Source organism: Lutra lutra, chromosome 4, assembly GCF_902655055.1.
Source record: "Lutra lutra chromosome 4, mLutLut1.2, whole genome shotgun sequence".
NCBI lineage: Eukaryota > Metazoa > Chordata > Mammalia > Carnivora > Mustelidae > Lutra > Lutra lutra.
The window spans coordinates 128,599,215-128,616,825 of record NC_062281.1 but is presented as its reverse complement, the minus strand read 5'-3'; the positions used below and the strand labels follow the sequence as shown (position 1 = coordinate 128,616,825).

The 17,611-nt window shown below is 35.2% G+C and overlaps 1 protein-coding gene across 16 annotated transcripts in view; it reads left to right on the top strand.

The window, feature by feature from the left end:
* The window catches only part of ADGRL2 (adhesion G protein-coupled receptor L2), a 388,797-nt gene that overhangs the window by 335,845 nt on the left and 35,341 nt on the right, over nt 1–17,611 (top strand). For 12 of the 16 annotated variants that reach the window (XM_047725544.1, XM_047725542.1, XM_047725545.1 and 9 more), the window contains 6 exons: nt 2,763–3,563; nt 10,172–10,465; nt 11,019–11,122; nt 11,984–12,169; nt 12,975–13,013; nt 15,914–16,097. In XM_047725544.1, coding sequence (XP_047581500.1) covers nt 2,763–3,563; nt 10,172–10,465; nt 11,019–11,122; nt 11,984–12,169; nt 12,975–13,013; nt 15,914–16,097 — 1,608 coding nt within the window. The remainder of the gene's footprint in view (nt 1–2,762; nt 3,564–10,171; nt 10,466–11,018; nt 11,123–11,983; nt 12,170–12,974; nt 13,014–15,913; nt 16,098–17,611) is intronic. The other 4 variants (XM_047725550.1, XM_047725547.1, XM_047725555.1 and 1 more) reach the window with 1 other exon arrangement.

The window sequence follows — 17,611 nt, the reverse complement described above, 5'->3', positions numbered from 1 at the left end:
TCATTCTTTCCTGAAAAAAACAATATGGCTGTATATAAACATAGTCTGAGAAGTCACAAGACTAATAATTTCTCTTATCCTCATTTTCCCACCACGCCCTTCCGTTATTGATTCTAAACAGGTATAATATTGCTCTTCGTTGAGGAGTAGTTTTAGGCCTACTGGTTTATAAAAAAGAACTGTTTCATATCAGTAATGCTGAACTTACTTTTCCTGGATATAGTCAGAATTACACATTATAGGGCAAGTATGTTTCCTGAAAGTGGTCAAATAGACCAAATTGGATGGGGAGGTGGTATTGCTTAATGCAGAGGGTTATATGCTATTCCTGTAGCAAAATATTTGTATGGCATTTCTCCCTGCGGTATTTCAGGAGGTCAGTATTTAATCTTGATGAATTATTGTAATTTTTAAAAATTAATCAAGCTAAGACATCTTAATGAAATGTGCAACTACAGTGTCTTTGAGTAATCAGTTTGGAGATAGAATATTAGCACACCCTGATGCATTTTAATAAGGAAAGAGGGAGATTCACAGACATTAATCTGGTCACTTTATGAAATTCAGGCAACATACTTCAGAGCCTACATACAATCTAAAATAGTGTTTTATGGTTTGTAATTATTAGACTTCTATTTACCAACAAGAATCTTATATAGCACCCTTCCTAACTGTATAATCCGTTTCTTTAGACTTCTTGGAGGGAGGATTTTTTTCTCTCATATAACTGTACTAATCAGGTTTGTTTTATGAAAGCATTTACCTTTTATGGGGTCTGTGGAGTCAAGGTATTTGCTTTGAATGCTTGGTATGATTGTCGTTGCATGCCAGCTTGCTTTCTGTGTAAATTGATGATGGTAGACAATGTCATAATAAGCTAACCATAATTCTTTCTTCCTTTTTCTCCTTGCCTACTGTGCTTGCTTTTTCCTTGTATGTATTTTGCTTACTTTTTTTTTTTAAAAATAGACTTAATATAACAAGTTTGAGATATGTAATATAGGGAATTTAGTAAGAATTTTATTTTGTAAAGTATATATAAACCTAAATAAGCAAATTTACTAATTCTTGGTGGGAAAGAAAGACACTACATTACCCCACCCTTCAGAATCCTTATTGGGGTAGCAGGGGAGATTTATATATCCTGCAAAGGAGGCATTTTTTTCCTTATGATTAAGATGGATTTTTCTAGAAATAGAAAATAATAAAGAGACATTAAAAAGTACTAAGATGCATAATTATATATTTATTCTTACATAAATGTCTTTGGGAAAGTATTAAAATATAACCATATCAATATTCATTAATTTTGACCTAAGGTCCAAAATTGAGTTTCGTTTTTTTATGATATATTTTCCTGTTGTTATGCTTACCTGATTTTAGTCAATTTAATAATGAGCTCATATAATAAGATAGATGGGGATGATACACCTTTGCATGCATTTGTGTCTGTAGCATACGTATATAAAGTAAAACTGAATAAAAATGCTGAGTGACTTTAGAAAGGCAAGAGTATATATACCATGCATTAGTGAAGAGTTTCATTATTTATTCAGGTACACTAAGTGAAGCAACATGCCAACATATTTGTATTGCCTCCTTAATCTACTAAAATGATTGATCCATGTTCTTTTATGTAACTTTAGAATCTTTCTCCTGCTAGGTTTTCCTGTTGTGTGTTTCTCTTTATCCAAAGTAGTACAGCTCATATTCTTCCTATATTTAGCATCTATTACGAATTCAGTCTTAGACTAATAGTCAATTTATTTTAATCTTTTTTCTTTTTTCCTCGCACTTTTTTTTTGTTTTTCTTCCGATGCTTAAAATAGAAGTGGAGCAAAAAGGTAAATAACGTATACAGTCTGAACCCCAGCTCCCTGTTATGTGCCTTATGGATGTCACCCTCCCTTCCCTCCCTCCACAACACTCCTGACATTAAAATAATCAGCAGGATCTCATAAATGCACCTCATAAAGAAGTCGACTGTTTACGATGAAATTATATGACTGCTAAATCTGGTGATGGGGTAAAAATTCTGAAGTCGGCGAGGGGGAGCTGCTCCTTTCTGGGTTTCTTTTTCACCCTTTATCTCTTTTTCTGACACCCCTGGATATTTTGTTATTAAAGTGTCATCCTGCCTGGCTTCCAGAACCCTCTCCATAGCATGCCATGGTTACAGGGTCTCCTGGTTGTTCCATCACTGCTTTCCTTGTATTTACTTTTCTCTGTTCCTAATTACACTTCCTGAATGGTTATGTTTCTTCAATTGAAGCACCTTTGTTTTCAGTCTGACTTTTATAAAAGTTCTAAATAAGCCTTCACATTGGGTTTTTGTTTTATTCCCTTTATTTTAGTGTTTTGCTTTTGGGGGTTTGTAAGTAGGATAGGGGAGGTAAGGGGACAAAGTTGGGACTAAAATAAAGTACTTTGTACATGTTACACACAAAGCTCAAAGTTTTGAAATATTAATTACCAGATTATAAGATTAAAAACTGTAACAAAATTGCACGTTGTCAGCTCAGTTATGAAAAACTTAGGCTTGTATGTGTGAAAATAAACCCCAGCCACTTTGTATGCTGCTACATCGATTAATTGTAACTTGAGGAAAGAAGGGTGGTATGGTATTAAGTATAAATTTTGGTTAAATCTCATGTTAATAAAACACTTTCTTTTCTCTTCTGATTTGTGATCATTAAAATTTGTGTTTGCCTGTTTCATTTTTTAACTTGGCTTAATTGTTGTCTTTTCTCTGTGACTGTTAGTTTTTGTGTGCCCTGGGACCTTGAAAGCAATTGTGGATTCACCATGTATATATGAAGCTGAACAAAAGGCAGGTGCTTGGTGCAAGGACCCTCTTCAGGCTGCAGATAAAATTTATTTCATGCCCTGGACTCCCTATCGTACTGATACTTTAATAGAATATGCATCTTTAGAAGATTTCCAAAATAGCCGCCAAACAACGACATATAAACTTCCCAATCGAGTAGACGGTACTGGATTTGTGGTGTATGATGGTGCTGTCTTCTTTAACAAAGAGAGAACCAGGAACATTGTGAAATTTGACTTGAGGACTAGAATTAAGAGTGGAGAGGCCATAATTAACTATGCCAACTATCATGATACCTCACCATATAGATGGGGAGGGAAGACTGATATCGACCTAGCCGTTGATGAAAATGGCTTATGGGTCATTTACGCCACTGAACAAAACAATGGAATGATAGTTATTAGCCAACTAAATCCATATACTCTTCGATTTGAAGCAACGTGGGAGACTGTGTATGACAAACGTGCTGCATCAAATGCTTTTATGATCTGCGGAGTCCTCTATGTGGTCAGGTCAGTCTATCAAGACAATGAGAGTGAAACAGGCAAGAATGCAATCGATTACATTTACAATACCCGATTAAACCGAGGAGAATATGTAGATGTTCCCTTCCCCAACCAATACCAGTATATTGCTGCAGTGGATTACAATCCTAGAGATAACCAACTCTACGTGTGGAACAATAACTTCATTTTACGATATTCTCTGGAGTTTGGTCCACCTGATCCTGCCCAAGGTAAGAATGTTGGCTTGCTAATGCTTTTGGCTTTAAGCTTATTTTTAAAAGACTTGGAAGTTTTTTCCTGTCTGTTTCCTTCTCCTTTTCGTAGTCAAAGCTCAAAGGATGATGTATTTCCTGCTGTCACATAGTGGGTACATTTTAGCCTTAGTTTGGCCTATTTTCTTTCTCTGAATTTTTTCATTTAAATGTTGACGACAGAAAATTGTAGCATCATTGGTCAGTTCAGTTTTTCATTGCTAAAAATATAATACCAGCTACAAACTTGTTAGCTTTGTGTTTTGTTTTGTTTTTTTCCTACCTGACTTCTGAATTGATTACAATCTATGTGTAGACCTTTTAACTTCTTGGCGCCAGTGGTTAAGGGAAATGTGTGTTAGGAAGTCCTAGGAGAATTGCTAGGCTTGATGTACAATGCCAGACATAAATGTTCTGAAGTTTTGGTATCTGCTGTCTGGATAGGAGAGGGAGTCATCTAACATCCTCCTAGTAAAATTACACATTTTTATTTCCTGATAAATTAGTGATGGTTTTAAGTAAATATTTCTTTGACTTTACCTGTCACACATGGACACTAAGCATTAAATGATCCCATGCGATGATTTATGAAGATGGATCAGCTAACATTTTCGATTTGTGTCTCTTTAGGTATCTTTGTGGAAGATCATTACTTTAGAAAGTAATGTAAAATCTTGGGAAATATATTTTAGTTGATCAACTGAATTCAGTTCTGTGGGAAACAATTTATGAGGGTAAATTAAATGAATATTTCCTTAAAACAAGATTATCTCATACTCATGATAAAAGTAACCTATTCATATGTTGTTACAGAGTTTGTACTAATTATAAGTCTTTTCTATTTGAACAATAATATTTGTGTTTTAAAGATCTGAATATTTCAATATGCTCAGTTATTTGGAATTTTCCAATTATTAAGTTACTTGAAAATTTTAGGAACCAAGAAGTTCTTTGGAGTGACTAAATCAATCTCTTCAACAAGGTGAAAAAGAAATTAGTATATCTTTCTGTCAAAGCAATACTTACACTCTACACACTTAAACATAATTACATGTACCTAAATGTTTTTTTAAGATATACTGTTACTAAATTCTAAATATTGTAATAGGGTCAGGAAGGACTTTAAAAGCAAAAGTCACAACTTTTTATAGTTGACTTTCTAATTTGAATCATTATAGTATACCAAAATATGTGATTTTTTTTTTCTTTAAAAAGTAAGAGAATAATGACATTGACTTAACGCAATATCCCTTTTATTCTAATTCACGTATGGCTGGATTTTTATGCATTAAATTTATAGTAGTAATGTCCATTGTTAAATTTTCAGCAATTAAATCTTCAAGGATAATATCATAGCATCATTTACTTTTTTAAATTTTTTAAAATATTTATTTATTTATTTGAGAGAGAGAGAGAGAGAGAGAGAGAGAACATGAACCGAAGGGCAGAGATGGAGAGGGAGAGAGACTTCCAATCAGACTGTGTGCTGGGCACAGAGCCTAACATGGGGTTCCGTCTCAGGACTCTGAGATCACTACCTGAGCTAAAACCAAGAGTCGGAGACTTAGCCAACCGACTGTGCAAGCCAGCGGACCCAGAATCATTTACTTTTAAATTTAGACATATCTTTTTCTCATAAGGCCAGCAATTTGGGACGTTTTCTGTATCTCAGCTGTTTTTTTTTTTTTCTTTCCTTGTTTTATTAACATATAATGTATTATTTGTTTCAGGGGTAGAGGTCCGTGATTCATCAGTCTTACACAATTCACAGCACTCATCATAGCCCCCAGTGTCTCGGCTGTTTTTCTAAAAGCTAGTACCATCCTTCTCCTTTATCCTATAGGTTTGTCAAAGGCAGAATTCAGGAATTGACAAAATCTGACATTGTATATTGATTGCTGTGTTAATCTTTTTTGTAACCTGTGTTACTCTCACAGCTGTTACATTTGTTTGGGGCGACAATAAATCTCTTCCCCCCCCATTAGGAAAAAGAGAAATAAAATACTTTTAAAAATGCAAATTCATAATCAGGCAACACCTGAAAGACTGTGAATAAATTGAGTACAGATTCAATTCAGCAAAGAATCATTGACCTGTCTACTTGTCACAGAGTACTTTGTGAATGCAAGATGAGTACTGATGTAATTTTCCATATGTGGCTTATATTCTAGTAAATAATTTGATCCATTTCAGATGAAAAAGTCTTCAATACTTTAGATATCTTTTGAAAACCAGTTATCAGCTTTGAAAATGGGAAACAAGCATATTTGGTAGTTGTGTTTCCACAGCTGGGTTTTGTTACCCAATATAGTTAGCCATTCTTAAATATTCCCAGAAAGTAAAAATTCTTATTGGCCCCGTATTAAACCCTTAGTGATACCAAGTTTTATATGACCTAAATCTCTCTTGCTCCTGATTGAAACATATTCTCTTTTCTCTCTATTGTGATTTATCTTCACGTGCTCTTAGAGACTCCTGTCTCTCTCAGATGGGCTGATATCTATATGCATGTAGATGGGGCCTTGCAGAACTATTCTGGCCCATCAGTTTAGGTCAAATCAATAAGCCACTGTCAGCTTTTCTGAAGCAAGATCTACAAAACTGATAGGACAGAGCAATCAGAGAATTCAGATCTTTAGCCGTCATAAAACAATGATTGACTGGTTTGGCTTTAGTTTAGCCTTATGTACTGGATTTGCTACTGTGTATGTTTCTAAGGTATACAGCATGCTGTAAAATTACCATTCCTTTCAATTTTTGTTGTGGACTGTTTCATAACTTCAAAACTTTTCCCCTTTTATAAACCCAAGCCTTTTCCTTCCTAACGGGGCAAGTATATTATTTCTTTGCCCTAATCATGGTTTTCAGATACATGTTTTTTTTTTTTTTCCTTTGAATTTTTAACCTTATGTTATCTCTACATAGTTCAGTTGCTCCGTTTCTCTAAACTAGCTCTTTATTTCCTTTCACCTTCTCCCCATCTATAGTGGGCTTAGGAAAAACCCTTTGAGTCCTATTTCAACTCTGTTTCTTAATCTGAATTGCTTTATATTTACTTTGTCTGCAAATTTGATGTCCCAAATATTATTTTTCTTAAAGATTTTATTTATTTATTTATTTGAGAGAGTAAGCACGCACAAGCTGTGGGGAGTAGAGAGGGAGAAGGAGGCTCCCCGCTGAGTAGAGAGCTGACTTGGGGCCCAAGCCCAGGGCCCTGGAATCATGACCTGAGCCGAAGACAGACACTTAACTGACTGAGCCACCCAGGTGTCCCTCCCAAATATTGAAAAAATTTTGTGTCTTGGGTTTTGGCAGTTCCTGAGTATTTGTCTTAGAGTAATTATGAAGTAAGACATTTCAGTAGTATGAGGGAAAATTTTTTATCAAGAGAACTAGTTAGGTTTATTTACTTAGGAAGTGTTTAGCATAGAATACACATTTCTTGAAACATCTGTCCACTGATAATGATTGCTCAATAAAAGATGATCGTTATTTTTAGACATTGAATAAAGGTAAATTTAATGAATACGCATTTCTGCCTTTCCAGGCTACAGACTCATTGTAACTAGAGTTCATTCAGTGAACAATGAGTAAGTTCGTGGACCCCGGTGAGGGAAGCACGACCCTTAAGATAAATGAATGCTTTTGTTAGTAAGCACTACCACAGTAAATTGAGGCATTCTGTATGTGTTTGTTGAAATTTTCCAGGGCAGTTTTTAAGTATGTTTATGAGCATTTTATTAGTACTGTTTTTGGGTCTCTATACCCAAATGACAAAAGTAAGCAGAGTGCTAAGTCACTTAATCTGGATGCTTGATACGACACTCTGATAACTCTGGGACAGAACTTTGTGAAATAAGGTTTAGATTTGAGATATAATTCTACTGTGAATTGCCATGTTTTCTATTACAATTTATAGGACATTCTTGAGTTTTGAATCTTTTGCCACATAAGTTACATTACGAAACTTTTTATCATCTGTTGCTCTAGTATTTTATATTATCTTCCCACATCTTTTCTTGTTTTAGAGATTTACACAGAAAAGTATCAGTTAGATGCTCCAGAATAAGGGCAGATTACTTTGTGGGATGCCATACTTTTTCCAGATTCTATGAAAATCTTTTGCCTAGAAAAGATCATAACATTCAAAAGTATGTCCAGGTGACCTTAAGCAAATTGCCTAACCTTCACCATGGCTCAATTTTCTCATCTGTAAAAGGAAGATAATCATAGTGGCTACTTCATGGGGTTGTGTGGTAAGGATTAAATAAGATGATCTGATGATCCATGAATGGTGATTAACGTAGCATCTGGTACATAAATGCTGAATAAGTGCCGGCTTTTATCACTATCAGATGCCCCGTTGGGACCTGTCTTCACTTATGGAAGAAATGTTAATTTTCAGAAACAACCTCTGCGCTTATGTTTTCATCATTAGAAAAAATTGCTTTCTGTAAAGTTGCAAAACTTCAGCTTTGCAAAATTCCAGAAATTCTGATGGCCTTTCAAAAGGGTTTAGTTTTGCCACTTACAAGTTTACTTTAAGGTTTTTCATGATGTCCCAATATTTCTTTGATTTATCTTTGAAGAAGATTGATTTCCTTTAAACTTTTGATGAACAAAAAGTGAAAATGTATGAAATTTATTATTAAAAACACATGCAAACCACAGTATCAACCACAAGCACTACTTCACATGTTGCAAGAAATTTTGTGCATTTACCAGAGATCATTTTATTACCTACCTTGACTCAGTTATCATGATTCCTCCCTGATGCTTAGCTAGCAGATCACTAATTGTGGTATTGTTAAGACATATTTCCATGACTTAAGACATACGAATTAGTGCAGTGTCAAGGGATACATAAGATGGTGTGGCAGTAAACCATTTTCCTCTGTCCTTTTCATTTATGCTCCGATTTCCCACTACTTTTTAAGATTTGATTCAGAGGCAGTCATTTGACAGTTGTGTAAAAGAGTGTGATGCTTTTGACAAATGTTAATTGAGAAAGCACTGAAAGCCTGGCTGCATTGTAATCAAAAGAAAATTACAGAGGTTTAACAAGATGTCAGGCAAGTGCTTTACAGAAAAAGATAGACTGGTTTGAATCGGTTTTTTGCAGCAGCTGGCTAGACATGATGTTTGACACAACATCTCTCATATGGTCAATAAATTATGCCTTGGAAATAAAGCACATGATTAAAAAATTTCTCTTGAGATAGAAGGGGAAAGGTGTAGAAAGTGTCTATGCCTTTTTTGACAAGAAGTTTCTCACTCTTCAAGAACTATAAACAAGTACACACTACTTTTTGTGATGGACTTAGAATATTCTGTCAATAGTATCCATACTATATGAACAACTACTTTTGAACCAGAACGTAAAATAATGAACATATTAGTGATACGATGAACTTGTTTTTTAAGTTTTAATATTCTGGTTTGTTTCTTACATTATAGAGAAAGCATAAAGAAAGTTAATGTTTAAAAAATAGTTTTTTAACTTGTTATACTCTATTAAAAGCATCATATATATAAGGTTTCAAGAGCCAGTTATCTGTAAATGTTGATGAAACTTTAGTGTGATCACCTAATAGATTTTAAATGATAGCATTAAAATTTTACTGGCGGAATTTTAGTTGTTAAAACTAATTAAATGGCAATCAATGAAGGAAACATTAAGCTCCATTTTTTTTTTAACCTGGTAGATTAAACAGTTTGAAAGTGATGCTGGAAATCAAAAATAACCTTTTAAAATAATTTCAGATGTGTAACTGTAGTTCCTTTTACGCTCTGTATTGTCAGTATGGTATGTAGGGTTGGTTTCAAATTGGGCATAATTTGATCTAACTTGTTATCCTGATAAGAGATTATATCGTAACCTCTGACCAGAACTAGTTGTTTTTTCTACCTACATTTTCAAATGTAAATATGCTTAATGAAGCCTCAGATGTTTCCTTACTAACACAGCACAAGCATGCCAAGCTTATCTTCTGTTTGGATCTAATCAGGCATGCTTAAAAATCTCTCCAGCAAGAATGGCTGCTGGGTGGGAAGATGTCACAGTATTTATTTTCCTGCAAGATGTAGAGTGGGTGACTAAATTGTCTGTTGTCCTAATTATATGTAATTGTCAGATTTTTATTGATGCTTTGAATTTGATGACTTACAGGGTATGGGCTTATATAAAAAGAATTTTTCTATATTGTTTTGTAGTAACATATACCTGGTCTAGACACTAAAATTGTCCTTCAGTTTCTGTTGGATGATAAATGATGAAGTATACTTAAGGTGTATTATCAAATATTTCATTTAGAAGTAGACTTAAGACAATTAGAGTCATACAGAAAAATCCATAGTAAAGTCTAAACTACCATTACTTAGCCAACAATATGAATAAATTGGAATAAATGAGGGGATTTATTCTTTCTCCAACCTACTGGTGTTCCCACTAATTCTCATTTTACTGGTTTTGGGATAGTTGGTTGGGAGGGGTTTTGTGTTGTGCGTGTGCATATACACATTCACGCGTGTGCCTGTATATGAGTGGGAGTGTGTGTGAGATTAATATACTCATCTTTTTTCCGTAGTGCCTACCACAGCTGTGACAATAACTTCTTCAGCTGAGCTGTTCAAAACCACAGTATCAACCACAAGCACTACTTCACAGAAAGGCCCCATGAGCACAACTGTAGCTGGATCACAGGAAGGAAGCAAAGGGACAAAACCACCTCCAGCAGTTTCTACAACCAAAATTCCTCCTGTAACAAATATTTTTCCCCTGCCAGAGAGATTCTGCGAAGCATTAGACGCGAGGGGGATAAAGTGGCCTCAGACACAAAGGGGAATGATGGTTGAACGGCCATGTCCCAAGGGAACAAGAGGTAGTTCTTGTAAAATGCCAAACTTATATTTTTAAGTTTAGTGTGAGTAGGTTCTGAATTACACTGAAGTGATTTTGAGGAAAGAGAGACGTTTATGATAGCTTATTTTTTTACTATTTTTATTAACTTTGGTAATAGAGCATTGGTAGATAACTTACAGGCTCATGAACGGTAAAAGTTATTTACGGTCAGGCCCCGAATTACCTCTCTCCCTCTTGAAGACCTCTAGAGGTCAAGCCTGACATTTTTTTTGCCCATGGACTCCAGGAAGGCTTCCTTACCACTGCCTTTCTCATTGTAACTATCGTTTTGGATAAGTCCCAAGAAAATCAAGGGCTCTTTGTTTGCTGTAAATGTCTGATATTTGTATGCTGACTTTATATTTACTGTTTATAATCTGCATTATACCCTACTCTTTGTCAGTTACTGTCAACCAATTCCATTGGTGTTTATTCAAAATTTAACATGTAGTGTAGTATCATCGTAGCTGATTTCCTGAATGCATGCAGAAAAATGGTTTCAATTTCACTGCTGTTTTCTACATCTGTTGTAGGAACTGCATCCTATCTCTGCATGGTTTCCACTGGAACATGGAACCCTAAGGGCCCCGATCTTAGCAACTGTACCTCACACTGGGTAAATCAGCTGGCTCAGAAGGTTGGTTGGAACCTTTTAATATGATACACATTGGTGATTAAGGGTGTTAACGTCTAGCATAAATAATTTAGCTTTGTATGTTGAAACTGGCTTCATCGTTCTTTGTTCAGTAGAAAAATAAGAAAATCATGTATAGTTTTGTCTGTAAACTATTTATTCAAAGTTACATATGCTGTTTTGGGGCATGCTGTTTTCTAAGTTAAGCTTTTTAATGAGTAGATACTTGCTTGATTTCATTTATATTCAGTTTGTTCTGTTTCTTTTGATGTTTGTAAGATGAATAGCCCATCGGCCTAATAAATCAAATGCCATTAAGTTTGCAACTGAATCCACAGAATGCAAGCAGATGTTTATATCACAGATGATTATGATAGAATAAGTAAAAACGACTTTAAAAGGCATTAGTAACTTTAATATTACAACACAATGCGGTGACATTTTAGTTTCCTCTTTGTCATCTACCTTTCTGAAATGCAAGCGAAGAGTAGATAATAACTCCCAGTATCGTACTGATTACATTCTAGTTTAAATTTCTGGATCATTGGAATAAATAAATAAGATTTTTAAATAGCAGTTTACAAATGGGTGGCAGTGAAATGAGAAAGCTATCTGAAAAACTTAAAAAAAGATTTCTGGTTTTCTTTTTTTCCTTTCATTCCTTTTAAAGGTCTGGTTAAGAATTTCTTTTGTGTGTTGAGGATCTAAGAACCTTTAATCATATGAAATGAGGCCTCAATTAGTTGCAGATTTTGACATATTTGCAAATATTTCTCTCACCACAACAAAGATACTCAGGAAAAGAACAAGAAGCCGCAAACAGAGCAAGAAATCATACTGAGATAATATAAATTGTCATTTCAGATCAGAAGTGGAGAAAATGCTGCTAGTCTTGCCAATGAACTGGCTAAACATACCAAAGGGCCAGTGTTTGCTGGGGATGTGAGTTCTTCAGTGAGATTGATGGAGCAGTTGGTGGACATTCTTGATGCACAGCTGCAGGAACTGAAACCTAGTGAAAAGGATTCCGCCGGACGGAGTTATAACAAGGTAGGTAGGAATTTCCTGTTATTTAATCAGGCATTTTATATGGCAGCTCTTGATTCCTCCAGCCCTGGACTGCCAAACCTCTGGCCCCTTTGACATAAACTCAGAAACAAAATTTCTAATTTGGTTAATTTCCCAAGAAAGAATTACAGTTGAAAAAGGAACAACATGGCGGGGTGGGGAAGGTAAAATTTCTAGGGAGATTTTAGTTGGTGGCAGACATCGCCTGATTGTGGTCAGTACTCCCACTTAAGAATGCATTATCTGCACTTGGAGAGAGTATGTGTTCTACGTCTCATATACTCTGTACACTAATACATGAAGCTTTTGTGGTTGCACTAAAATTGTAATGCACAGAGGAATGTTATCCACTACAATACTGCTTTCAATTGCAGGTTTTGGGAGAAGGGCATGTTTGCCTCTCCAGGAGGATACTATATTAATGCCATTAATTTTTTCTAATACGACAAAAAATTGGTAGTTATTTTAACCATACTACCCAACAAGCATAGGAGATTCATATTAAACCAAAATCTGTGGGTAATATGGTGTCATGGGGTTAAAAAACAGACATTTTTGTTCTGGTTGTATCGTGATACTTTGGATTAGTACACTTAACAAAATGCAGCTATGAACTATAAATATGCATTTTTGGCAATCAGTGTAAACTCACAAAAATCCAGAGGACCACCGTGCATAACAAACTTTGAAATCAGGAACACCAGCCTAAGTTTTGAGGATTTCTTTTTTTCCCTCATTTTCAACAGACAAAATCTAACCTCTGATTTTCTTTTCTTTCACTAAAAAGCTCCAAAAACGAGAGAAGACATGCAGGGCTTACCTTAAGGTATCTCTCCTGTGCTGTCACCTGCTTTCTCCCTTCTTCAGCCACCTGCCACGCTTTATCATCTTGCTGCATGATCCAATGTATTTCAGTCTTTGATAATTATATAATGTGCCCCATATCAGCTGTACAAATGTTGACTTTTCTCAGGTATATTACTCTCAGAATAAGCAAATAATTTACCTTTATAATTTTTGCTTTTTTTCCATTCATCCAAACATACAAGAATTTAAATGAAATATCCTCTGAATTGGAAAGTAATCCTATAGTCTCTTTGTTTCCTGTTGTCATCTATGTGGATTAAAGAACAACTTGAGTTAAAACAGCTATGATATATTCTTGGCAGTTTATCATATCAAAGACTGTATAGTCATAATGTATGTGCATGAAAAAGTCACTGCTTTCTTATCTCTGTGGTGTACTCTTAAATAAAATAGGCTTTGTCCCGAAATTTTTAGGAGTCATTTCTAGAATCAGGTTGATACGGGGATGGGTTACTAGAAATGGAATAGAAATAATGTGACAGAGTTATCAATGTATGTTCTATGTTGGTTTTTATCAGGCTAATAGAAACAGAAAGCCACTGTTTGGCTCAGAATCCTTGTTCACTCCAGCAGGTTTTTCTCCCTGGTATATCCAAGTAATAGGAAGCATGCTGAGGCCGACAGTAGACTATGCCATTCTAGTTCTGTGTGATCAGAATAACATTACCAGCTTGCATTTGGTTTTATTATGTGAATTTTAGATGTTTCTTTTAGGGGGATGGTTATTTTCTAATCGTACTCATCTGAGGACCATATCCTTAGTAAATCAAACCTTAAGAACTAACCCATATGCGTATGACGACAAAACAAAAGCAGCTTGTAATTTTGTAGAATAGAGGTTATTCAAAAGCCATGACTACCAGTTTCGGTCAGCAAGATCTAGAAGGGGAAAAAAAAAGAAAAAAGAACGAAAGAACGAAGGCATGTCACTAGTTTGCAAATAGACATTGTTGGACTCGAGAACCTGACAAGGAAAGGTGGTAGGAAGGTCCGTTTTTAGGTAGTAATAGTCTGAATGTCCTTTTTAGCCTGTTTAATGGGGGCAAAGAAAAAACTGCTGAAAGTGTGTGGAATTTGTTGTCCTGAAATTTTCAGTTCACCTTTAAGGTATTAGTTAATGTATGAAATGTAATAATTGGTATGTTGCCCAGGACATATATCTCAGTGGCAAGAGAATAGCTTTTTCTCTTTGGCAGGGAGAGACTACTTAAGGAATATGATTAGGCTAATGATCGTTTTTGATTCTGCTAGAAAAGTACAAATGGTAATAAATAAAGAGTGTTTCAAATTAATAAAAGCATGTCATCAGCGAGTTATGTGTGTATGTAGTAAGTTTCAGCATGACCTTAATTTCTGACCAGTGTCATTTTCAGTATTTCTCAGATGAGCTTCTCTGCTCAGATAAGACTAATAAAACTCCTTAAATTACAAATCAGAAGCTGACTTACGCTATGCAAATGAAGCGAGTTCCCACTTCGTGACAGAGGATTCATTTGTAACTTAGATTAGAGACTCCAGTCTGTATTTCTTGGTGACTAATGAATCTGGCCTCGGCAGACCAACTTCTGTTCCACTCTAGTTAATGGCTGCGGCAGTATCACTGTGCTCCTTTTGACTATTCTGTCTCCCATTAGAGAGAGGGAGGAAAAGCCTTTAATGCCACTTGGAAGTATCTTCCACCTGCCAGGAAGGTTGTGGGGGTTCAGAAGGTGGACAGAACGAGGATATTAAGATGGATTAAGCTAATTACTCTTACTCTGACAGTAGCTTCCCACAACTTTTCCCCATGCTTATTTCAATATCGTACCTCAAACTAGCAATTTTTGTTGTTGTTCTTCGCACAGTGTATGTTCTTTTCCCTCAGTGATTACCAATAGATTAAAACAATTTATGTATGGTCTTAGTGACATGTTGTGACTAGGTAAATGGGGTAGAGTGAGTAAACTTAGTGGCTTCAGGTATTCAGGCCATGGTCAGTATATAGCTATAGTAAGTATCAGTACAAAGGCCTGCCTTCAGTTGCTTAGCTGACTGGGTTTTATTTTTTTATTTGTTATTTTGCATGGTAGTAAACAAAACCTACAAATACGAACATGTACAACCTGGATGTTTATGAAGACCTTATTCTATTTTTCTTAATATTTCATTAAAATTTTTCATTAAACTATTAGTTTTCATAAATTATTCAAATAGACTTTAAACGTTTTTTGATCTCTTGATTCTTCTTAAAAACAGATCATTGTTTATCATCTAAGGTGTACTCTCAAGTGTTTTCTAGCTGGATGGAGAATTGGAAAAGTGAAATATTCACAGATAATATATGAACTTTGAAATCATCTTGGTTTTTTCCCCAATGGTGTAATAAGTAGACAATGTTCTAAGGCACGATTTTGGCTATTACTTTAGTTCAGGTTCCAAAAAACAGTATAGTGTAACTTTCAAGCATAAATAACAGGCTATTCCAGAGACATCAGTGTTTTCTATCTAGAACATTTAAACCTTGAGGTTCTAAATAGGAGTGACCGTGCATGTACAGTAATACCTCAGGTTAAGAGCTGACATTGGTTGGGCTTCTCTTTGACAATGGAGAGATTGTTAGGTAAGTATCCACAAGCCATCTTTTCACATTTACCCTTTATAATCACATAGCAATCTACTAATCTTCAGTTAGTTTTATTTTGAGATGGTAAGATATGTTCCTAACCAGCCAGGTGTATGTTGTTCAGGTGTTCTTCCATCTTGAAGTCAGAGTAAATCATCATGACAGATAAATACTACAATTGTCACTAGTCAGTGATTGAAAATCACCTTGGGTACTAGAAGCAGTCAGAACTAATGGTGGTTTTCTAATGGATATAGGCAATTGTGGACACAGTGGACAATCTTCTGAGACCTGAAGCTTTGGAATCCTGGAAACACATGAATTCTTCTGAGCAAGCTCATACAGCAACAATGTTACTTGACACATTGGAAGAAGGAGCTTTTGTCCTGGCTGACAATCTTGTAGAACCAACGAGGGTCTCGATGCCTACAGAAAATATCGGTAAGTGAATAAATACATTGTCAGGATTAATTTTGATTTAGAAGATAAATGTTTAAGAGAATGATGCTTCCTTTCTGAATCTGTTCTTTCCCAGGGCCAGACTTCTCTTTCATCAAATTATTATTGATCACACTTCATAAAATTAATGCAAAAGCCGAAATCTGTCTATATCTTTTAAAAGTTGGTTTTATGTAGGGTTTCTCCCCACCCCACCCCCAACTTAAAATATCATTAAAGGAAAGAAGCTTAGAGTACTTAAATGCCAGAATATGGATTGCGTAAGTAATGAAAGTACTTGCTATGGAACTGTGGCAAATGCTTTTCCATTTTATGTAATATGTTCCTAATGAATTTAAATTACTTTCTGGAATGTGTTCTCCAAATCAAATATTTTAGGCACACAGAATTTGAGCCAAATGTTTATACTAAACACAACCGCCTTCAGGTGAAAATGTGGTCTGCAAACTACATCTCCCATAATGCAGACTATCCATGCTTCATAGATTGCAAAATAGCTGCAGATAGTTTCGAAGCATTTAAATTTGGCAATTAAATGCTGTCCATGAGAGGTGGGAATTCACTTTTGATGATATTTGAGAAATTACAGTAAATACAGTAAAATTATATTCATTTAGGCTTGACTGATTTAGAATTGTTGGTTATTCAGAGAGGTTGAACTCAAGTGAAAGTTATATCTTTTAGTAAAGTAAAAAAGTTTCCCAAGCATTCAAGTGGAAAAAAAAAGGAAAAAAAATAAAAAGCCAGAAGAGAACACAGACAACTTTTGCAGCAAAAGAGTGCATTGGCACAATAGGTACCGAATGAGGTATTGCTCTGTGGGACGCCCTATCTCATTGCCTAATTGTGCCTGCTTAAGTCATGAGAATTTGTATTCTAAAATGCAGAAAATAAAAGTGTATAGAATCAACTACAATAACTGAATTTAAATTTAAAACCTCAAGTTTATTTTTAGTAGCTGAATTTTTAGAAAGAAAAAAACATTATGAAAATCATGTTTTTATGTACTATGAGCTTTAGGGATGATAAATAACTCAGTAACTTCAAATTAAATGAAGTCCAGATACATAATTTGGCTGGCCATGATCTGGGATACCAGTCATAGGGAAAGTGACACTCTACCATAGCTTTAGTAGTAATACAAAATGAAGAAAGCTCCCTCTTTTCTGTCTAAAGCTTTCATTATATTTGGCTAATTTATTAGTTGGTCTCATAAAATCCCTAGGATGTGCATTGAACAATTCTTCTCAAATTTTCCCAGCAACGTACCTGTATGGATAAAAGAGTGTAAACTTGATCATCTTAGAGAGTGAATCATAGAAAATATTGTTTGAAGTGACATTTGTTTTCAAAATCTTCCAATCGTTATCTTTTTAAACAACACCTGTTATTTCCCTCCTACACCCTCTCAAAAAGTGCAAGAATATTGGATGGGCCAGCGTGACATGCTATGCTCCCACGAGCTTCACGTATACAGGATGCACTGTTCTTCAATC